Genomic DNA, 24,595 nt, shown 5'->3' on the forward strand with positions numbered 1-24,595 from the left:
TGTCAGTACAGGGTGACCCATGTCACCATGTAACGCTGTATGTGGGGGAGGGGCCTGAGAAGGAACAATGCTTCTTGCTCAGCACTCACCCCTCTTCCAGGCACTTCTCCCACTTCCCATATAGGACTGGCGTCCTTCTTGCTGTTGCCCTGGCCATTGCTTCAAGAGTGGGTGGGTCTGTGGACGGTCTAGTACCGTGGGCGCCCTTTAAACAAGCGGACTCTGCTGAGGGACCGGCAGTATCTTCTGCTGTCCCAACCCCCACTGGTTTTCACAGTCAGAAACAATGAGGCTTTATTTTCCTGGGCGCTGGAACCATGAGCTGTGTGGTCTGGTCTGGTGCTTGGAGCGCTCCCCAGATGTCCCTCCCTACTTTTTGAAACGTGTGACTGCACTTTCTGCTAGCCTGCTGCTGGCACTGCCTGGCCACACTGCTTCCTCTCTGCCCGGGCTCCACCTCTCCTACCTGTCTGGATGAGTATTTCTTCTTTATAACTGTTTGTTAGACTTCTATGCAGCTCGATATTCTGGAACTTCTGGTTGTCTCTAGTTTTGAGATAGTTGTATTCCTTCTTATTTGTGGAGGGAGATGCAGTTTGTCTATCTAGGCCTCCATCTTGGTTGGAAGTCCCTGATTTGTAATTTTGATGGTTGTAGAATGGGCTTTCTAGCACAATGAGTGCAGGATTGAGTCACTTAGTATTAGTGCCTGAGAATCCAATGATTCTGGACCAGTGAGACTCGTTTTCCACTTTATTCTTCATGTGCGCTTTAGATCTAAATTTTTACTGGTGATAATTTTAGGAACTCAGGACATACCTGTTTGAATCCTTAAGAAAGGTATTCTTTGTGCATCTGTTTTTAATTAGCTGGTGGCACATTTTATAGCAGGTCATTAAAAATTTTTTGACTCACCTTTTCTGTCTTTTCTACCTTTTTATTTTGTTGTGTCTGCTTTTATTTCTTTGACTGTGTTAGTGTGTTTCATGGGTATTGAAGTTTAAGGCTCCTGAGTATTTACAACTAACATGTGTGGCCAAAGATTGATTCAACACCAATTACACTCACTTCCTTTTGATGATCCAATCATCTGAAATTTGGCCAGTGGGAACTTTAAGCTGACTCCTTTGTCCTTTTGACATGGCCACATTGGTTTTTGAGTACTTCCTTATTTCCTAGTCAAATAATAATCTTTCAGGTTCACTTTAAACTTCTCACCGAGACCTGGAATCCATTACTCTCTGAAAACCATAAGATAGAGTGTTAGCTGTATATTTTCATATAATATTGTTTTCTTTTAAAAAAATATTAGAATCACACTCTGTATAATATTTTTTGACTTTTTTTTTTTCACTTAGTGTGTTGGAGATTTAGTCCTACGTATAGGAATGGATGCATCATGCTTTATTAACTGTTCTGCTGTTGGTTAATGGATACTTAGATTTATAATTGTTCGCTATTAAACTCTCCTTATATTAACATTTCATGTACATCTGAGCAATTTTTGTAGGGTAGTTGCAAGGTCAGCGTATGCACATTTAATGATTCGATGGAAACTGCCAACTTACATCTCAATAACACTATACAGTATACCAATTTATACACCCAGTGTATGAAATTATTTCAACAACATTGTCGATTTTGAATTTTTGGTAATTTTAAAAATATGTATGAGTTAATTTTTCATTTAGCTATTTATTTTTTCTAGTGAATTGCTTGTTCATATCTTATTCTGGCTTTATTTTTTTTATTTTTTTTATTTTTTGGTTATTCAGTTACAGTTGTCCCATTTTTCCCCCATTGCTCCCCCCTCCCAGCCCATCCCTTCTCCCACAATTATATCCCTCCCCTTATTCTGGCTTTTTCTTAAGAACGTTTTTTCTTTTTCTAATTGATTTGTAGGTACTCCTTATTGTAGGGAACTTAACCTTTGCCTCAGAGTTTGTTTTTGTCTTTGAGATTTATTTGTTTTGTTTTGGCAATATGGATGTTTTCCATTTTAAAAATTGTAATCAGAGTTATTTTTCTTTTCAAACTTCTGAGTATATAAATTTTAAAAAGACCTCACATTTCCAACAATTTGTTTTTGATTTTTAACCGAAGAAGAAAGACACTCTCTCCTCTATGACCCTGTGGACTAATAGGTCCAATTAGTAACATCATTTATTGAATAATTCATTTCACTGATTTGTGGTGCCATATAAAAAAATTCTTACAGATATCTATGTTTCTGGGCTCTCTTTTCTATTAAGATATTTAATTATTTCTTTGCCAGTACTTTTTAAACTTTTTTAGATGCATAATATATTGGCTCTCAGACTCAAATTTCTGTTATAGTGGTAGGCAGATAATACAAAAGTGGAGGGATCAAATAAATAACTGATTAGTGAGCAGCCCTGCTATTCAGGCACAACTTTTATGCTGCTATACATGAATTTGGGCCCAGTGTTGCTTGAGTTTTTTATTTTTTTTAAAAGGATCCTGTAATCTCCATGTTTATATAAATCTTTTGATTTAAAAATATTGATAGTTAAATCATAGTGCTTTACAAAATATTGGGTAGACAGTAATATATATTCTTTGACTTCATCCAGCCTTTGGGTCCTGGTTTGAGATCTTTTTAGATAGGTGAACTATATATGACAGGACAAATCCCATGCCATTCTTTTTTAGAAATTTCTTGGCAGTTTTTGCTTTTATTCTTGGATTTTATAGTCAGCTTGTTAAGTTGTATTTAAAACTCTTCCTTGGGTTTTGTTTGGGACTCTATTAAATGTAATAGATTAATTATAATACAGTAGTATTATAGTTTCCCATACAAAACATGGTTCATTTTCATTCAAATCTAGTGTTACATTCATCAGTCAAATGTTTAAATTTTCTTCATGGTCTTGTACATTTCTTGTTAAGAATTTTATTGTTTTTGTTGCTATAGTATATGTAAACTTAAAAAAAAATCACATTTCCTATTTGGTTATTGCAAGTATTCAGTGAAAATACAATGTTTTTAGTTATATAGTATTTTTCTTGGAAAGCAGTATTTCATTTAAGTCTAGGAATATAGCTGAATTTGAAAGTTCATATGATATATTGGAATATGATCAGTCTTTTCAATTTTTAATCATATGTAAGATTAAGATTTTTGCCTTGCAGTTGGTTAAAGTGTCATCTTGATAAACCAAGGTTGTGGGTTTGATCCCCAGTCAGGGCACATGGAAGAAGCAACCAGTGAATGCATAAATAAGTGGAATAACAAATTGATGTTTCTTTCTTTCTTTCTTTCTCTCTCCCCACCCTGACTCCCTTCTCTCCCCCTCCCTCCCTCCTCTCCTCCCTCACCCCCTTCTCCTCTCCCTAAAATCACTAAATAAAATTTTTAAAAATTAAGACTCCTAGTTTGGTTCCCCACCCCGCAAAATGTTGATTTGAATCCTCAGGTAAATGAGAAATTTTGACTAAAGCTTAATTACAAGTTGGCAACTTCATTTTTCTAAGTAAGTTATTTTAAATAGGTTTATTTTCAGAGTTCAGATGGTACCTTTTCTAGAGAAGCTTTTACTGTCTTTCAATCCTCATTAAATTACCAGTTAACTTAGCTAGCACATTTACTCTGGGAATCCATTTGTGTAGTTCTTTATCTGGTGGCTTACCAGACTTCTAAAAAACTGTAAGATCCTTTCTGAGAGGAACTGTGTTTTTTATTATTTTTAAAGATTTTATCTATTTATTCTTAAAGAGAGGGGGTAAGGGAGGGAGAAAAGAGGGAGGAAAATCACCCGTCGGTTCCCTTTTGTACACCCCCCAACTGGGGACTGAAACCACACCCCAAACATGTGCCCCAACCTGAGATCAACCTAGAACCTTTCACTGTGTGGGAGCAAGCCCTACCAACTGAGACATACTGGTCAAGGCTGGTTCTTTTTTGTTTTGTTTTGTTTTGTTTTTGTTAGATCTCCAATGCCTTATGTAATACCTAGCACATAGAGGTATACAGTCAGTATTTGTTGAATGGAGATAGTAAAATTGAAAAGTGGACTCTATGATACCATTATTTTAAAATTAAAACTGCAAAAAAATAAAATTGCAAACTAATTTTGAGTATGATTTTTTGGTTAAAGAATCTTCTAGTAACACAGGGTTATGAAGAAAAGGTACAATTTTATTTTGATTATTGATAAATAGTTTTTATCAGATGGTTTTTAAGGATTACTTTGTTGTATAATAATGTTCAAAATTAATACAAGTTTTGTTATAAGAAATTAAAATTAAGTGATATATGTTGATAACTTTGTTAGTGACTTATGACCACAGCAGTTTAGTTTCATTAAACTTCCATTATGGGACTCATACCTGCTGTGAAAGTATTTGAAGTCCAAAGTTGATTATCGTTTTAAGATTCTCTTTCAACATTTCATATTATTAGATAAAAGATTTTGTAATATCTGGGAGGTTTAAAATGATCAGTTACCAAGTTAACATATACTTTAAAAATCAGAGCTCTTTATAAAGTCATAAAAAAGTACAGAACTAACTGAGCTAAACTTTTCACCTGTGATTCTAGTAATCTAGAGCCTTAAAAGGCTCTAGAATAAAAAGAATCAGTGTCCAGTTTAGAAAAGTTAACATGAAAAGGAGTGAAGCTAAGTTAGTGGTTTGTGGTTATTTTGGTAGGCAAGATGAATAATAGCTTGTAGTTTTATTTATTTTTTTACAACAAACAGCTTTTTGTGTCTCCAATAGAATCATACCATATGCTATTACAAAGTTAATGAATTTTCTTGTAAAAATAGTTGACTTTTAATGTAGTTTTATAGTAATTATATATCATTTTTATAAAATGCACCAAATTTTTAGAACAGTTTAGACTTACAGAAAAATTACGGAGTCCCCATATACCCTGTGCTCACTTTCCTCATTATTAGCATTAGTATGGTACATTTGTTACAATTAATGAACCAATATCAATAATCCATACTTTATTCAAATTTCCTTAGCTTTGATCCAATTCCACATAATTCTTATCCCCCAATTTTTATTTTGCAGTTGGATATAGTATATTATTTTATCTGAAAAATAAAGAACTCAGTATTTTGCCATTGCATGATATAAGACATGGATGCATTATTTCTCGGCGAAATTTTTGTATATGTATTTTTTTGTCTGACCTCTTTCTTTTTTAGCTTACGAGGAAATATTTCAGTAAAAGCAGTTAAAAAAGAAGTAGAAAAGAAACTACGATGTCTACTTGCTGATTTACCACTGCCCCCTGAGCTACCAGGAGGAGATGATCTCTCAAGGAGTCCAGAGGAAAAGAAAACAGCAGCACAGTTACATAGTAAAAGGAGGCCTAAGTATGTGCTTGTTTTCTACCTGCTCTTAAATTCACCAGAGATGATTTTGGATCATCATAAAAATCATAAAACAAATTAAGATTTTAAAATACTAAACAGTGTTTTTATTCTTTCAACTTAAGCATATAAATAAACTAATGGAGTTTTGAAAAAATTTCATAGTTGCGTGCATACCTATTCAAAATGACTAATAAAACCAGATTTAATTTTCTCTCACAGTTTGTAATTTTGTAATATGTTAAAGATAACCTTTATAATTAAGATATTTTAATAACACAGAATCACTAAAATTGGACAAGGTGGGTGGAAGTCAGCATTAAGTGAGCCCAAACAAAATTAGTAATGGGAAAGCTGCTAGGCTTTCCTTTGGTTTTAGTTCCCCTTACTCTCTTGACTAAATCCATTCTTCATTTTGCAAGAGGTGGAGTGGAAGAATGTCTGAATCTGTATGTTAAACTAGCATTACAGTTAAGTGGGAAGAATGTTGAGTTTTTTTTTTTTTTTTTTAACCAGTCGAAAGTGTAAGACTTTGAGATAGATCTGATTTAAGCATTGCTGTTCAGGTAGCACCTAGTATTTTTCTACTATGGAGCAGAAAGCAAGAAAACTTTTAAAATAGCCTTTCCTTGAGTATTAATAGCTTTATTCCTTTACCTGAATTTCTGATATCTACCAGACTACGTATTAAAATACTGCAAAATTACATGTTTTTTTGAAGAATGTCAAATATTTATCATATGTATAAATATATTTACATATATATTTACACATACTTAAAGTGTGGATTACTGAGAGTTGATCTTATTAATACCTTTGTATACTCTTAGACTATAAGTCCTTCTGGTATTTCCATTTTAAAGATAATTTTATCTATCATAAGTCTGAATTTTTCAATGAGTTTTTTAGTTACATTTTGATAATAGTCATATTAAAATTTTGTGTTTTGAAAGCAAATACACACACACACACACACACACTATCACCGAATGGAAAAGAAAATTTTCTGAAGGTTGGTTAGAGAACTTTGACTCTGCATACTAATGTTAGTTTTGTCCAGTCACTGAAAAAGGATGTTTTATTTCTGCAAGTCCTTCATATGAGCTTTACTTTTACTCTTTTCTCAATCTTAAGTGCTAGTCTACAGAAGAAGAGTCAATGTGGAGATGATACCTTGACTTTCATGGTAATTTATAATACCAAATCTCAGAGTTACTTGTCTTAGATCACTAGTGTGGAAGGGTGGGGGAAATAAAGGATATAAGATGGGGCGGCGGGTGGATATTGAAGTACTTAACAGGTTATTCAATTTGCCTGATTGTATATAAAAACTTCAGAACTATATTTGATAGAATATGTGGGCCTCGCTTTGGTGAAATCAAAGAAAAGGATATTGACTGGGGAAAACGCTGCGTGGATAAATTCGATATCATCGGAATTATTGGAGAAGGTACCTATGGACAAGTTTACAAGGCCAGGGATAAAGACACCGGTAAGAATGTCAGATGCTCTGGATCTTCAGGTCAATGGAGTGTGTTAAGTTGTGTTTCTTTTTTAATGTATAATTTCAGGAATTTTTAGGGAAAAAGTTATTATTTCATCTTGGGTTTTTTAGGCTGAATTAATTAACTTTAACTTTTTAATTGTATTTTTTATTACCATTTATCTCCCTAATCCCCTCGCCCACCTCCCCCAAACATCCCCTACCCCCTGCAGTCACCACACTCTGTCTTGTGTCATTGAGTCCTCCTTCTTTTTTGTTCATCTTGTTCTTTATTTTGTTTTATATATGCACTTATGTAAGAATTGAGTATATGTAAGTGAGTATGCATACCTTTATGTTTTCTAAAAGTGTTCCTTTAGTATTTGGGATATGTAGTATGATGGAATTTATGTTTCTTTTCTTTTATGGTGAATAAATTCTTAGGTTGTTAGTAATCAGGGAAAAGTGTATATTGACATTAGGAGTCTTAGTAGTAAATTTTGTTGTAGTAAGCCTTTATGCAACATTTTTATTTTGGCCAACTTTTTTTTTTTTCCCTGTAGAAATTACCCTTTATTTGGAGGCCAGATTCAGCAGCTTAATCTTTCAAAACTTAATCAGGAACCTGAGAGAAAGTTTTAAAAGGCCTTGCAGAAGAGGAAAAAGTAACTGTCAGAGGCTATGTATTTTAAAGTAATGCACCGAGCCAGAGTATATTCTTATAATTCCTTGTTGAAATAAACCAATAGATTAAAGTAGCATAGCTATTTAAGGACATTTAATACAGGGGAAGACTTATCTTATGACTGTCTCATTCTAAAGCAGTTATAGCATGGAATATTAATATTGATAATGATGATTCAGCATTATCAAAAAAATTATAACTTTCAAAGCTGTTTAATAAAACAAGGAATTATTCTACACTTTAAAATGCCCTAAAAAATAATGAAATATGTTTTAAAGATTAAAGCAATAAACATTCTTCTTTTGAGCAATTTGTAGGTACAGAATTCCTTTTTATCTCCAAAGAAATGGAATGAACATACCTTTATTATCATGATTAGTGTTTTCTTATAATAGAATTTGTATGTGTGCATGTGTGTGTTTTATTTAATACTTAGGTTTTATTTGATACAGACTTACTTATATCTAAATTATGAGGCTATTTTATGCAGTGTGAAGAGCGCATACTTTTGAGACGGCTAAACTAGATTTTGAATCCCACTTTCACTACTGAATAACTTGGCAAGTTTAGGCAAGTTAATGTCTGAGCATAGTTTCTCACCTGTATAATCTATAGAATTTTCTTATCTGTTCAGAGAGATTTTATGAATATATAAGCATATCAGATATATTTATCCTTCCCTCCTTTACTTTTCAAAAATGGCAGTGTAATGGTATCTAATCTTCATCATCATACTTACTTCATTTATCTTGGAGAGTGTAAGATAACACATGGACCTACCCTATCTTTTTATATAGTTGTATAGTATTCTAAAGTTTGGATAAATATCTCAGAGACTTATTAATTTTTTGAACTATCAACATAATATGGTATGTTGGAGACTAAATATGTATTTTGTGTATTGTAATTTGAAGAGATAGGGATAGAAATTATTAATTAATATAAATTTTAAAATTAAGAAAAATGTCATGTGCTTTTTGTCAGCTAGTAACCTGATCTTACTTTCTAATAGGAGAAATGGTAGCCCTGAAAAAAGTTCGTCTAGATAATGAAAAGGAAGGCTTTCCCATTACAGCAATTCGAGAAATTAAAATTCTCCGGCAGCTTACTCACCAGAGTATTATCAATATGAAGGAAATAGTTACCGATAAAGAAGATGCTTTGGATTTTAAGAAAGATAAAGGTATGTGTGCATATTTACATAATCAATTTTGTGTATTCGTGATTTAGCTATATTGCAGGTTTTGTTACCAATACTGACCATTTAAGTAAAGTCAGTCAAGTAAACATCAGAGCACATTTACCAGTATCACACTTAAAGTATTACTAGTAATATTTGGTTTTCTGAGCATCAAATACAATTTTTTGTTTTCATTTTTTTACTGAGTGAGAAACAGTTTTTAGTAGTATTAGAATATATTTACCATATATATATATATATATTTTTAATGTTTTTTATTGATTATATTGTTACAACAGTTCCAATTTTCTCCCCCTTGCTCCCCTCCACCCAGCACCCCCCTCCCCCAGCAGTCCCCCCCAAGTCCATACCCCTGGTTCGTAAAAATTATCCCCCACCTCTCAAATATTTGGACCCTTTGTAATCTTGTAAAGGACAATGGGCAAAGGCCTCAAGCTCCTCTAGCTGCTTCAAGCTGGACATGGTCGTCGTCCTTCCTACCCTTGGGTCCAGAAAAACCTAATAAGAGTGGGGGTGTGGAGGGGAGGGTGGCCTTCCCACATGGGGAAGGATCGTGCAGACTCCAGGTCAGTTGGCTGTCTCCGGTCAACGGCGTGCTTGGTTTAACAGGCTGGTGTCCTTGTTGTGTTCTGGGGGCAACAGATTTGGCGAAAAGGGTTAAAAGACATCATTCAATCCATAACTACTAGATGACAAAAGGCAGGGATTAATTTTTCAATGTTCCATATTAGGAAAAAAAAAAGGGGGGGGGGCTTCTTTGTAAGAAGGTGTGCTAGGCACATCTCACCTGTCCAAAACCCTTTTGCCCATTATACTTAGTTTGGGCTGAGGTAAATAGTTTAGGTTTTCCCCCTCTCAGACCTCTGGGCCTTTTCTGTCCAAGCCATTAGGATAGAAAAGAGAAACCCGTTTTAAAGTGAAGCCCACAGACCACCCCATTCTTCCCCAACCCAGCCATTTAGTTCAGCCAAACCGTTGAGTCTCAGGAGGCAGCGCTGCAGAGAGGATTAAGTGAGGCTTATGCGTACAGATAATCACTCAGGTGTTGTGATCATAGGCTTATGTCCTTTGAAAACAAAAAACACGTGTTAATTTATGTAACATAACCCACAAACAAGTCTCTAAATCTGTAAGACTGTCTTATTGGGAAGACATCTAGTTGCAAGGCACTTGAAATTCTATTTGCCTGCAACTTGAATATCTTTGATGATATCACAGACATGGTTTAATTTTCAAGTGAAACCATATTTTAAATGAGAAGAAACTTTTAAGACGGTTAGTTGCCCTGTTTTATACTCTACTACTGATCATTGTGATTTTTCTTGAATAATAATTTTTCTCCCTAAGGTTACCCTCCTTGTCTTTAAAGGGACTACATTAAGTCCATTTTTAATTTATCCCGTTCGTTTGCATAAACATAACAAGAGCAGCAAATGATCACTTATGATCTTTAGTTCTGCTTTGCTGGAACTTACCCAGGGAATATTTGGGGTGACCTTCAGTCTGTTCTTCAGGGCACAGAAGCTGAGCCACATATCTGGCATTCACCCTTGCCTGTACACACCTGTTTTTTCCAAGTCTTTCTGGTTTTTCCTTGTGCCTTAAGGTCCCTTCTAGCCATCTTTCAGGAAAACAACCTTCGTTCCTTCCCTGGAAAGATTGCTGTGGACTGCACAACCAACCATGGTACCAGGTCTTTTATCTCACGGGCTTTTATTACCTTTGAAAGTCATTCCCAGTTCCTCAGGGCTTTCTGGTAACAATCTGAGCCCAAGTATGTTTCCTTTAGGCTTGACATTCCAGTCAAAGACTTGGTCAAAAAAAAAAAAAAAAGGAACCTCTGTTGACAACTGGTCTTATTAGTTCTATGCAAAGAAACTTATGTCATTACTTACTTGTTTAGAATGCCAAACTCTGGAGGGATCAAATAGGGAGAAAAATATACGACGTGAAGAAAAATCTTTGTCCTAATATTCACTGAACTGGCATTTCCATTCTTCATATTTTCATTTTTCCCCCACTAAAAAAATTTTTTGTTTGTTTTTCCATTACAGTTGTCTCACTTTTTTAGCCCTCTTGTTTCCCTGCACCCTGTCCCTCCCTTTCCCCACATTTAGTCCCCACTCAGTTGCCCCTGTCTGTGGGTCATTCATATATATATATATATTTTTTTTTACTTGACCCTTCCCCTTACACGTTTCTTTTCCTCCCCCCCGCCCCCCTTGTTACTGTTAGTCTACTTCTTGTTTACATACCTCTGGTTCAATTTTGCTCATTTGTTTGTGTTGTTCATTAGTTTCCTGTAATAGGTGACAGCATAAGGTATTTTTCTTTTGTTGCCTGGCTTATTTCACTAAGCATAATTTTCTCTAGTTCCATCTATGTTGTTGCAAATGGTAGAAGTTCCTTCTTTCTTTCTGCTACATAGAATTCCATGGTGTAAATGTACCATAGTTTTTTGATCCACTCATCTACAGATGGGCATTTAGGTTGTTTCCAGCACTTGGCTATTGTAAATAGTGCTGCTATGAACATTGGAGTGCATAGGTTCTTTTGAATTGGTGTTTCAGGATTTTTTGGATATAATCCTAGCAATGGAATTGCTGGTTCAAAAGGCAGTTCCATTTTTAGTTTTTTAAGGAAATTCCAAACTGTTTTCCACAGTGGCTGCACCAATCTGCATTCCCACCAGCAATGCACCAGGGTTCCCGTTTCTCCGCATCCTCTCCAGCACAAGTTGTTTGTTGATTTGTTGATGATTGCCATTCTGAGTGGTGTGAGGTGGTATCTCATTGTGGTTTTAATTTGCATCTCTCTGATGGCTAGTGATGTTGAGCATACTTTCATATGTCTATGGGCCCTCTGTATGTCTTCTTTGGAGAAGTGTTTGTTCAGGTCCTTTGCCCATTTTTTAATTGGGTTGTCTGTCTTCTTGGTGTTGAGTTGTATGAGTTCTTTATATATTTTGGAGATCAATCCCTTGTCTGAGATGTCATTGGCGAATATATTTTCCCATATGGTTGGTTTCCTTTGCATCTTGCTGATGTTTTCTTAAGCTGAGCAGAAACTTTTTAGTTTGATGTAGTCCCATTTGTTTATTCTTTCCTTTATTTCCCTTGCCTTAGGAGATATATCAGTGAAAATGTTGCTACGTGGAATATCTGAAATTTTCCTGCCTATTTTTTCCTCTAGGACTTTTATGGTATCACGGCTTACATTTAAGTCTTTGATCCATTTTGAGTTTATTCTGGTGTATGGTGTGAGCTGGTGGTCTAGTTTCATTTTTTTGCATGTCCCTGTCCAGTTCTCCCAACACCATTTGTTGAAGAGGCTCTTTTCACTCCATTTGATGTTCTTTCCCCCTTTGTCAAATATTAGTTGACCATATGAACCTGGACTTATTTCTGGGCTCTCTATTCTGTTCCATTGATCTATATGTCTGTTTTTATGCCAGTACCAGACTGTTTTGATTACCGTGGCCTTGTAGTATAGTTTGATATCAGGTATTGTGATTCCTCCTGTGTTCTGCCTCAAAATTGCTGTGGCTATTCGGGCTCTTTTTTGGTTCCATATAAATTTTTGAAGTATTTGTTCTAGGTCTGTGAAATATGTTGCTGGTATTTTGATAGGGATTGCATTGAATCTATAAATTGCTTTGGGTAGTATGGACATTTTAATGATGTTGATTCTTCCCATCCATGAGCATGGTATACGCTTCCATTTATTTGTATCTTCTTAATTTCTTTCTTCAGTGTTATGTAGTTTTCTGTGTACAGGTCTTTTACCTCTTTGGTTAAGTTTATTCCTAGGTATTTTATTTTTCTTGTTGCTATGGTAAATGGGATTTTTCTTTCAGTTTCTATCTCTGAGTTTTTATTGTTGGTGTATAAAAATGCCTTCGATTTCTTAATATTGACTTTGTATCCTGCTATTTTGCCGAATTCACTTATTAGATTGAGTAGTTTTTTTACCTTATATTTTTAATGTTATAATGCCTAACGTACAAGGAAACTTCATGGTAGTGTTTTATATTTCTAAAAGTGTGGAGGCAAAAATCTTACCTGAAATTGCGTTTAATAAACAGCACCTGGTATATGGTTGACTTTTTAGCAGAAAAGTGGAACATAAATTGATACATTTATTAAAGTAATTATCATTAGAATACATATGATGGGTGGAAAAAAGGCTCTACTGTCAATAGGTTTTAGATCTACAGAGTTAAGATTTTGGAGCCAAGGTTGACTCCTTTATAACCTGTGATTTTTGAAGAGCAAATTTTCTTTTCCAAACTAACTAATATAAAACAGATTAAAGGACGCATGTTCTAATTCAGCATAGTACTTGGACTCTGTTTGCAACCACTCATGTGCGTGTGCGTGCACACACACACACTCTTATTCTGGGAAACAGTATAAAATGATTGATACAATTTTTCGTATTTGTTTTGCATATAGGAACATCAGTTTGAAAATATTCTGTATACACTATGGAGATCATCAGAATTATTTTTTTAAATGATATCACTTCCATTAGTTTTTGTACAAAATAAAGCCCGTATGCCTTAGTCTTACTTTTAACCCAGTTTGTGTTTATAACTTTATTTTTTATTACTTGTGATGGTGTAGTGAAAGGATACTGTTTTGATTTAAGCTAGTATGTCTGGGATTTGTGACTTAGTTTATTAGTAGTGCAACCTTATTAGCAAGGTCTTTAGCCCTTCTGAGCCTGTTATCCCTTCATCCATTAAAGGGGAACATTATTTCTCTTACTGCACAGTAAGAAATAAATTAAAATTTTATATCTGAGGGTTGTGTGGAAATATTACTTTTCATTAACCTAGTACTATAGCCAAATTAATATATTTGCTTTTCCTCCAAACATACCCTGAACTTCCTACTTCTTTGATTTCTGAGATCATGCCACCTGCTTATTTCTCCAGTCCCATTTATACCATTTTTCTTATTGCTTGCCAAACTTCAGCCACTTTGGTCTTTTGAATTGTTGCATATTCCAGTGCACTTCTCTGCCTTAAACATTCTGATACCCTGGACTTAAACATCTCCACTTTCACCACACACATACACACAGACATGCATGCATACTATTTGAAAAGTTGACTTCCCACCCACTAGGTCTCAGCCTGAATGTTGCTTTATTCATTAGTAAGGCCTTACCTGACTGATCTTCCCTTTTTCTGCTGTATATAGACACATACAATTTAAGAGCCCTAGCTAGTCAACTTTCTCAGAATAACTGGATTGATTTGTTAATTACTTGTTTTTCCACATGAGGATGGGAACCAGCTGTAGAAGGTACTATGTTGCTAATTGCTGAGTGAATAAATGAGCTTTACTTATTATAATATTGTCCATACTTTAACATTTTTAACATTTTTAAGACTTGCTACCTCTGAACATATAGTGTTTATAGTTTCTCTATATTTGTTATCATAATTGATTTTCTGTACTAGATTATAAATTTCCTGCAGTCTTTGTTTTGCTTTGATTGCTTCATAGTGCCTAGCACTGCATTTTAGAAATCATAGATTTCATCTATTTGTACCCTCATTACCTTTTTTCCCACCATAATTCTGTTTGTAATTATATGAGATATGATTAAGAAAGTGTTGTTATGTGAGAATTTACATTTAGATGCCAGTTACTAGTTAAATGTATTACAGTATGTGAGGGAGTATAAAATTTAAAAGATAATCCCTTTTAAAAATTATTTTATTGAGATATAATTGACATATAACATTTTATTAGATTCAGAAATTCAATATTTGTATATATTGTGAAATGACCACAATGAATACAATTAATATCAATTGCCACAAGCCACTAATTTTTTTTCTAGTGTTGAGAACTTTTAGGATTTACTATCTTAGCAACTTTCAAATATACAATACAGTATTATTAACTTTAGTCACTATGTTGTGCATTACATCCTCATGACTTATTTATTTTATAGCTGGGAGTTTGAGCCTTTTGATCACCTTCACCCATTTTACCTATCCATCCTCATCCCCTGCCTATGGCAACCAGCAATCTTTCACTTAGCATAATGGCCTCAAGGTCCATTTATATTGTATCAATTGTCAAGACTTCCTTTATTTTTATGGCTGAATAATATTCGTGTGTGCGTGTGTATGTGACATTTTCTTTAATTATTCATCCTTCATTGGACACTTAGGTTGGTTCCATGTCTTGGCTATTGCAAATAGTACTGCTGTGAACATGGGGCTGCATACACACACACACACACACACACACTTTTTTTTATTTAAAAATAACCATTTTTAGAGTCCTATTTCGAGGCCCCCTTCCCCCCTTTTTAAAAAGATTTTATTTATTTATTTTTAGAGAAAGAGGGAGGGAGGGAGAAAGGAAGGGAAACATCAATGTGTGGTTGCCTCTTGCATGTCCCCAACTGGGGGCCTGGCCTGTAACTCAGGCATGTACCTTGATTGGGAATCCAACTGGCAGCCCTTTGGTTCTCAGGCCGATGCACAGTCCACTAAGCCACACCAGCCAGGGCCACATATCTTTTTGAGCTAGTGTTTTTGTTTCCTTTGGATAAGTACTCAGAAGTGGAATTGCTGGACCATATAGTACTTCTATTTTTAATTTTTTGAGGAACCTCCATACTGTTTTCCAGTGTCTACACCAATTCACATTCCCACCAATAGTGCACAGGGTTCTCTTTTATCACATCCTCACCAACACTTGTTATTTCTTTCCTTTTTGATGATAATAGGCATTCTAACAAGTATGAGGTGATACCTATTAGAATTACTGACTCTGTTACTTTCGATGAGATCCTGATGAAGCAGCATGATTTAGTAAAAGGGGAAATAGATTTGGAATCCTTGGGTTCTAATCCTCACCATTCTACCTGTCTGACATACTAATTATGATTGCCATGGTGGAGCAAAAAGACATTATGGGATCTTTGATTTAGTTGTATATGAGAATTCATAAAAGTTTACAAAGTAAGCTAAATATGCTAAACAGCTTAAATGTAAAAATTGTAAACCACAAAATCAAGTAAAATATAAACTTATAAAAATATAAAATCTGATTATTATAACACAAGCCACTGGCTATATAAAAATGGCTGCCTAAGCTCTTGCTTGGCGAAGGCTCATACTATCCATCTTATCCCAAAGAAACTGCCTCTCATATCTAGATGCAAGTGCATTATATCCTGAAAAAGTCTGTCCACTTTGTGGCTGTGATTGGACTCCCTTTCTCATAGGGACAAAAAAGAAAAGGAGTAGAATATGGTCCTGTTGCTGGAAGAGAAGCTGGCTTAATGAAAATGTTCATCTGAACAGGATATACAGCTCCAAAGATTTTTCTGGATCTAACTTTGTATCTCTTCTCCAAGTATCATGTACATTGGTCTAAGAGATATGGACCCTCCTGAACATTTTATTTTAATGAATTATGATATTCACTATTTTTCCATGAGAGATATAGATTGACTTGGTATTCAGAAGGTGATAAAACAGACGTTCAATCCGCAGATTGGCAAAAAACAAAGGCTAATTCATCCAAGTTTTGATATTGATGAATTTGACCCTGCACTTGCTCTAGCAACAGGAACCCCTGTTGTAGAGAGAGTACCCTATCAAGACAGCATGTATACCACTGAGGAAATAGAGTAGTCCCTCTCTATATTGCGGTTCACTTATCGCGGCCTCACTGTATCGTGGGCTTTTTAAAAATATTATATTTATTTATTTATCACGGATTTTTTGCTATATCACAGGATTTTGCGATACTGTATATGTATGTTGTTAAAGTTACATAGGTTTAAGAGTGTAGAATGTTTAAGAACATAAGTAGTGTTTATAAAACTGTGGAAAAGGTTAATAAGGGAGTGGGAAAGGTTAATAAGGCACTGGGAATGGTTTATAAATGTGTGGGAAGGGTTTATGAAGCCTTAAAATATATATAAATACTAAAATAAATGTAAGGTTCCTACTTCGCCGATTTTCACCTATCGCAGAGGGGCGGGGGTCTAGAATGTAATACCCGCGATAAGTGAGGAAATACTGTATGCAATACAGGGTTGCTTCAGTGATGGATCTTATTGTAGTTATTAGAGGAGCCAAGGCTATAGCTGGCCTGGCAGTGGATGTGATTGGTCAGACAAGGTAGAGAGGGCACAATATCTTTGGCCAACTTCCTACTCCCAGTTCACCAGATGCGTCAGAAAATGAAGAACGTGAGAATTTACTGTGTGCTGACATATGTTTGTCACAGTGGACATTCCAGAGTTGTGAGGCATTTGAGGGCACAGATACTACATGGTCATCTTGAACAAGACTCCCTTAATACCATTTGCTCATTCACACAATTTTAAGGTTTCCTTTCCTCTATAATTTGGTAACTAATAATACTGTAAATGTACTTGGTATTTTACAGTTGAGAGACTATTAATATGTTGGAGTACTATGTAAATTTAAAGAAGCCATAAGTAACAGTTACGACCTTGGTAAAAAGAAAAAGAATAGCAGCATAAAATAATTTAAAAAAAAAACCACTTGATTTTACTTAAAACATTTTTTAAAAATGAAAAATTGAATTTAAAATAATATTTGGCCTTCAAAAAGAAATTACTGTTCTTATGAAAACAGGGTTAAATGATATCACCAAACCATGGGTGTATTTTTGTGCAAAAACTTAGAAATCCTGAGGTTTTTTTCCCTAAAACAATAGGGGGAAATGGAGGGGAGATGAACTAATTCTAATTTTTTTTCTTCATCTTTAGGAAGTCCCATCTCTTTTAAATAACTTTGAGGGGATTTTTAATCTTTTTGTCTGTTTTCAATCTTGTTATTGTTAGGAAAGGTGGAGTTTTGTTTCAAAGAAAGTATTTTGTACCTTTAGTTTTTTTAGTTTCTTCAATATGGAAGGAGAGTGGCATACAATTACTTGTATTAGTTTCAGTACTCTCATGTTCATATTTCCTTTTTTTTTTTAACGAGCATGTGGATTATTTTGCAATGGAAGGTTTGCTGTATTTTCTTCCTCTCACTGAGGATTATGAATTTATTAAAAAACATACTTTCTGAATGAGTGTATAATATTTAATTAAAATTCTCTGGGTAGGGAAGACTTTGTTTTGCAGTTATATGTATATGTGTAAAGAAAAACATGAGTCATTATTCTCCATCTCAAAATGTAAATATTTCAGTATTCAGATTAAAGAAACAAAATAATATCACTCCAACAAAATAGTATTTTGGTATTTAAAATTACCGTAATATCCTAGAAAATCAAAAACCAGTATTAATCACTGTATAACTATTTGTTTAATGTGAGAAGTTGAGTAATCTTTTAATGTGAAAGTTTCCTAAAAATCAAGAAAACAATGCTCTATAATAAATACTTGTGGCAAGGTGTCACTATATGGTTGAAGGAAGATTCTTAAATATCACTTCCTCTATAGTCTCTGACTCACACATGGTGTTCTCCTGCATTTTCATTTCATATTATACAGAGTTCTGTTATAGTTTTTTCTATTTCAACTTGGCATTATGCTTTCATATCATATTTCTTTTGAAATATCTGAGAGCAGGGTCTGAATTTTATTCTACTTTATATTCATAGTGTACAGCACACAGATTACTATTAAAATTTTGAGTAAATGAATGAATGAAATACAGAAGTGGGAAGGTTTAATGAAATAAGTATAATGTTAAAGGCGGATGCAATTTGGATAGATAGAGAGGAGTGCATTCTAATTCATAACTGTCTTAATTTGTTTTATAAGACAATGAAAGATTGATTAGTATATCCCCTAAAAATTATCTTGCTTTAAGATGACCTTCCCTAATTTTCTTAAAAATGTGAACTCATTTCTACAATATAGATCTGCTAATATAAGTTTTGTGAAAGAAGTGTTATTGATTGGCCTGTTCATTCTTTATATTATTCACATGCTTATTGTACTAGATCCTACACCTGGGCAAATTCAGTTCCTTAGTTATGTTAGCCACCTTTCAAGTGCCCTGTAGTTGAAAAATGTTTGTTGTACTGGATCCTAGATCTGGAAAGTTCAGTTTCTTAACTGCATTATCTACCTTTCAATTGCATTTGGATACTGACTGCATTTTGGATAGGGCAGCTATATAGAACATTTCTGTGAAATCATCAAGTTCTATTGAATAATGCTAGGATTTAAAAAAATACAGTGTCTGATCCCTGACTCAAGCTAGTTCTGGGAACCAGAGGATCAGTACTTGTTAGATGTAAATCAGACTAATATATGAATGACAGAAGTTTTTCCTTATTGTTATTAACTCAGTTTATATATAATTGTTAGAATGTTAGTTGTAGGTGTTGAGTTTCAAAAGAAGTGAGAACAATTTAAATACTGTAGGCTGTGTAACCTACCAGATAAACAAGAGAACTTTGCTATGGAGTATGTTCATACCAACTGTAAACTGTCTTCTTTTTTTCCCACCTTAAAAATGAATGAACTTACAAGTTATTTTATTAAGAATAAAATTTTTTTTTGTTACATTGGGCCTCCAGCGGCATACTGAGGTAGGATTGAAATTTTTTATCTACTGGGGACTTCATTATGGCATGTAAAAGATAAAACATAAAATAGTCTCACTTGTACATTCCATTTGTGTCTGAAATTTTATGTGACATTTCCAGTTAAGGGTACCAGGTCAGAGATTATAGTGTTAAGATCCTACTACCCGCTTTCTGTGTAGCACTATTAATATTACTACATAGCAGCGATTTGTCAAAAAGTGTGCTGCAAGAATTTTTAAAACATGCAATATCTGACTATTTAGTCAGGTGCACTGACCTCTTTTCCCTTAGATTGCTAAATAAAAAATCCTGACAACAGACATTTTTTGGTCAAGTTGGCAAAAATTATAGTTTTTGGTATGCCGCAGAATTTTAGTACAGTTAGTCACTCTATATCGCGGTTCACTTATTGTGGCCTCACTGTATTGTGGGATTTAAAAAAATAATATATTTAATTATTTATCGTGGATTTTTCGCTATATCGTGGGATTTTGCGGTACTGTATACGTATGTTGTTAAAGTTATGTAGGCTTTAGAGTGTAGAATAAATGTAAGGTTCCTACTTCGCGGGGGGTTATAGAACGTAATATCCACGATAAGTGAGGGAATACTGTAATTAGTTTTTGTGTGCCATGAAATAAAAAAGGTTGAAAATTGCTGCTACATAGAGTTAGTACCATTTTGAGCAGGGCAGAGGTAGAGAAAGGAAAATGTTAATGTATAGACTTTTTTTACTTGATTATAAAAGTAATGTTTCTTTTGTAAATTTGAAAAACTAAATATAAAGATAAAAATAAAACAACCCAGATATTATCACTATTATTTTTCTGCATATTTCCTGTGTGTCTTTTCTCCCATATTTATTATTATTTATTCCTAAACTGAGATTCTGTTTCTTTCATTAGTAATAGCTTTTTTTAAATTGGCATAATTTGTCACTCACTGGAATGGACCATATTTTATTTCTCCATTGTTGTACATTTAAGTTCTTTCAGACACTTACTACTTCCTATATTGAAATTTTACACTGGGAAATTCTGGCAGTGGTGTGCAGCTATTCATATACCTGTAAACAAAGAAGGGACTTTATATGCTAGGAAAAGTCCTGACCAACTTTGAATTATAGAATTGGTTAGGAATTATGTAGTGAGTCACAAAGGTTCTGGAATTAAGGAGTAGATATCCCATCAATAATAGCAGTCAGAGAGTCCATGGACATTGGACCCAGATTCCTTTCATATAAAATTTTTTATCCACATCTGATTATTCCCTTAAATTATTAAAAATAAGAATATTAGGTCAAAGGATTTGAACTTTGAACTTTCTTGACACACATCACCCAGTTTTCCAGAAAGGTTGTGCCAGTTTACATTCTCAAATATAGGTTGGGAATAGAACAAACTAGGAATAAAAGGGAACTGCAGCAACCCGTATAGGGCATCTATGAAAAAAAGGATGCCTGTTCTCATGACTTTTGTTCAACATTGCCAGGGCAGTTAGGCAAAAAAATGAAATAAAAGGTAACCAGATATAAAAGGAAGACATCAAAGTGTCTTTAATTTGTGTGTGTATCTATGAGTATCTGTGTGTGCACACAATACATAAGATGCTGTAGAATCCATTAAAAACTTCTAAGAACTAATAAAAAGTTTATAGCAAGGGAGCAGGATACAAGAGTAATATACAAAAATCTGTTGTAGTTCTGTATACTAACAATGTACAATTCAAAGCTAAGAAAACTATAGAGTTCCAGTCAAGATGGAGGCATAGGTAAATACAGTTCACTTCCTCACATAACACAGCAAAAATTACAACTAGACTACAAAACAGATATCACCCAGAAATGTCAGAAAATTAAGCTATATATGGAAGTCCAACAACCAAGGAATTAAAGAAGTCACTTTCATCCAGATGGGTAGGAAGGACAGAGATACGCAGAGAGGGGTGATCCTACACCCACATGTGGTGGATAAAAATCAGGAGGGATAACTTGCGAGCAAGGGATCCTAGCCCCACTCCAGACCACCCAACCGAGAGTTGTGCTACCAGGAAGATAAGTTCCCATGACTTCTGGCTATAAAAACCAGTGGGGTTTGGGGTGGTGGAAAAACCTGCAGGATTCTCAGGAGTCTCTTCTTTAAGGACCTACAGTGGACTTAGGACTTACACAGACTCACCCCCTCTGGGCTTCAGCACTGGGATAGCAGCTGGAAGGGCACCAGTGGCATATGGGGAGAAACTGAAGTGTCTGGCATTAGGGCAAGTGCTGAGGGACATCTACCTTCTGGACAAAACTCCAAAGGCCAGACAGTGGCATTATCCCCTTTCTGAGCCTCCCCCACGTAGAGACACGGAGCAGTGGCACCATACTGTAGACTCCATCAGCCTGGTTCACACAGGTTCCCCTCTCTGGTAATTACCTAAGGCTCCACCCCAGCCAACTTACTGGTGTAGTTTTTTACAATAGGCCACACTACTAAAACAGGGAGTCAACGCAGCTCTACCTAATATGGAGGTCCCCAACCTTTATGGCACCAGGGACTGGTTTGTGAAAGATAGTTTTTCCATGGGTGGGGGCAGCAGACAGGAGGCAGAGCTCCAGGGGTAATGTGAGTGAAGCTTCACTTGCTGGCCCACCTCTCACTTCTGCTGTGCAGCCTGGTTCTTAACAGTTCATGGACTGGTACCTGTCTGTGCCTGGGAGTTGGGATCCCCTGACCTAATACATTGAAAGAAACACAACGAGGCTGCCAAAACAAGAAGACAGAAATATGGCCTGAATGAAAGAATAGAACAAAACTCCAGAAAAAGAACTAAACAATGGAGATAAGCAATTTATCAGATGCAGAGTTCAAAACACTGGTTATTAGGATGCTCAAGGAACTCATTGGATACTTCAACAGACATACAAGTCCAGGAAGCACAAAGAGTCCCCAAACAAGATGGGCCCAAAGAGGGCCACACCAAAGACACAATGAAAATTAGAAAGGTTAAAGATAAAGATAATCTTAAAAGAAGATAGTTACCTACAAAGGAGTTCCCGGAATACTTTCAGCTGATGTCTCAAAAGAAATTTTGTAGGCTAGAAGGGGTGTCAATAAGTATTCAAAGTGATGAAAAGCAGGGACCTACAATCTAGATACTCTATTCAGCAAAGCTATCATTTAGAATTGAAGGGCAGATAAAGTGCTTCACAGACATAGAAAAGCTAAAAAGGGATTCATCATCACCAAGTCATCATTATGTGAAATGCTAAAGGGACTTATTTAAGAAAAAGAAGATGATCAAAACTATGAACATTAAAATGGTAATAAATTCACTGCTATCAACAGTTGAATCTAAAAGTCAAAATAAGCAAACAAGAAGAACAGTAAAGGAATCAGATATGGAGATCATTTAGAGGGTTATCAGTTGGGAGGAGAAAAGGGAGATTAGGGGAAAAGGTGCAGGGATTAAGTAGTACAAATTGGTAGGTACAGAATAAGGAGTGTTAAGAACAGTATAGGAGATGGAGTAGCCAAATAACTTATATTCAGGACCCAAGGACATGAACTAAGTGGGGTGATTGCTGGAGGGAATGGGGGGTACTGGGTGGAGGGAGTAAAGGAGGAAATTGGCATAACTGTAATAGTATAATCAATAAAATGCATTAAAATTTTTAAAAGGAAACTTTAATTTATAATAATCTTAAAGAGAATAGTCCTGGCTGGTGTGGCTCAGTGGATTGAGTGCCAGCCTGCAAACTGAAGGGTCACCAGTTCAAGTTCCAGTCAGGGCACATGTCTGGGTTGTGGGCCAGGTCCGCAGTTGGGGTCACGCGAGAGACAACCAATCGATGTATCTTGCACATCAGTGTTTCTCTCCCTCTCTTTCTCCCTCTCTTCCCCTCTAAAGATAAATAAATCTTTAGAAAAAGAATAAGGTGTTTAGGAATAAGTTGACAGATTAAGTGTATAAGACCTGTACTTTGAAAACTACCAAACACCATTGAAAGAAATTGAAGACCTAAATAAATGGAAAAACATTTCATGTTGATGGATCTCTGTCTTCAGTGCAATCTGTTGTCAAAATTCCAGTTGGTTTCTTTTCATAAATCAACAAGCTGATCCTAAAATTGATATGAAAATTTAAGAGAGGTAATTTAGCCAAGAAAATTTTTTAAACCAAGTTAGAAGACTCATACTTCATTTCAGATCTTACTCCAAAACTAGAGTGGTCATTACTGTGATACTGGCATTAGGATAAACATATAGACCAATGGACTAGAATCGAGGGTCTAGAAATGAATCTTTACATTTATGGTCAGTTGATTTTCAACAAAGACACCAGGACAATTCAGTGGAAGAGAATAGTCTCATCAACAGTCAGTGCAGGGTCAACTTGATGTCCGCATGCAAAAGAAGGTAATTGAACCTCTTCACACCAAACACAATACTTAACTCAAAATGGATCAATGGCCCGATAAAAGCTAAAACTAAAACTCATAAGAAAATATGAGTAAATCTTCATGACTTTGGATTAGCCAAAGGCTTTTTAGTTATGACAATTAAAGAAGACACAGTAAAGGCCGTTAATCAAAAATATAGTTTATGGACTTCATCAAAATTAAAAACTTTGGTTCATTATTGGACACTACTGAGAAAGTGAAGCAACAACTCATTGAATGGGAGAAAATATTTGTAAATCACTATCTAATATGGGACTTGTGTACAATTGACCCTTGAATGATGTGGGGGTTAGGGGCACTGACCCCATACATGGTTGAAAATCCACATATAATTATTAACTCTCTAAAGACTTACGTTGTTCCTCAGTATATGTGGGGGATTGGTTCCTGGATCCCTTGTGGTTACCAAAATCCATGGATGTTTAGTCTTCTGTCTAAAATGGAAGTGCATACATCATCTCCAGAACTACAGATTGAAAACAATAGAAGTATTTATTGAAAAAAAAATCCCTGTATAAAAGGACCTACGCAGTTCAAACCCATGTTGTTTCAGAGTCAACAGTACAATGAACTCTTAAAACTAAATTCACAAAAGAAAACCCTTTTGAAAAGTAAGCATTGGATGTGAATAGACATTTTCTTAAAAAAAAATATGCAGGCAGCCAATAAGCACACAAAAAGATGTTTAACATCATAACCGTTGGGGAAATGCAAATTAAAACCACAATGAGATAGCACTTCTGCACTCTATAAGCTATAAGATGGCCATAACAAAAAGATAACAGCTGTTGGAAAAGATGTAGAGAGATCAGAGGACTTGTGTATATTTTTGATGGGATTTTAAAATGATATAGCCATATTGGTAAAACAGTCTG

The 24,595-nt window shown here is 35.0% G+C and overlaps 1 protein-coding gene across 4 annotated transcripts in view; it reads left to right on the forward strand.

The window, feature by feature from the left end:
- CDK13 (cyclin dependent kinase 13) overlaps positions 1-24,595 on the forward strand; it is a 135,985-nt gene that overhangs the window by 46,878 nt on the left and 64,512 nt on the right. For all 4 annotated transcript variants that reach the window (XM_090287374.1, XM_090287375.1, XM_090287376.1 and 1 more), the window contains exons 3-5: positions 5,181-5,351; positions 6,701-6,840; positions 8,529-8,699. In XM_090287374.1, coding sequence (XP_090143500.1) covers positions 5,181-5,351; positions 6,701-6,840; positions 8,529-8,699 — 482 coding nt within the window. The remainder of the gene's footprint in view (positions 1-5,180; positions 5,352-6,700; positions 6,841-8,528; positions 8,700-24,595) is intronic.

The sequence above is a fragment of the Furipterus horrens genome, unplaced genomic scaffold (assembly GCF_987537825.1).
Source record: "Furipterus horrens unplaced genomic scaffold, mFurHor1.1.pri manual_scaffold_9, whole genome shotgun sequence".
Taxonomy (NCBI): domain Eukaryota; kingdom Metazoa; phylum Chordata; class Mammalia; order Chiroptera; family Furipteridae; genus Furipterus; species Furipterus horrens.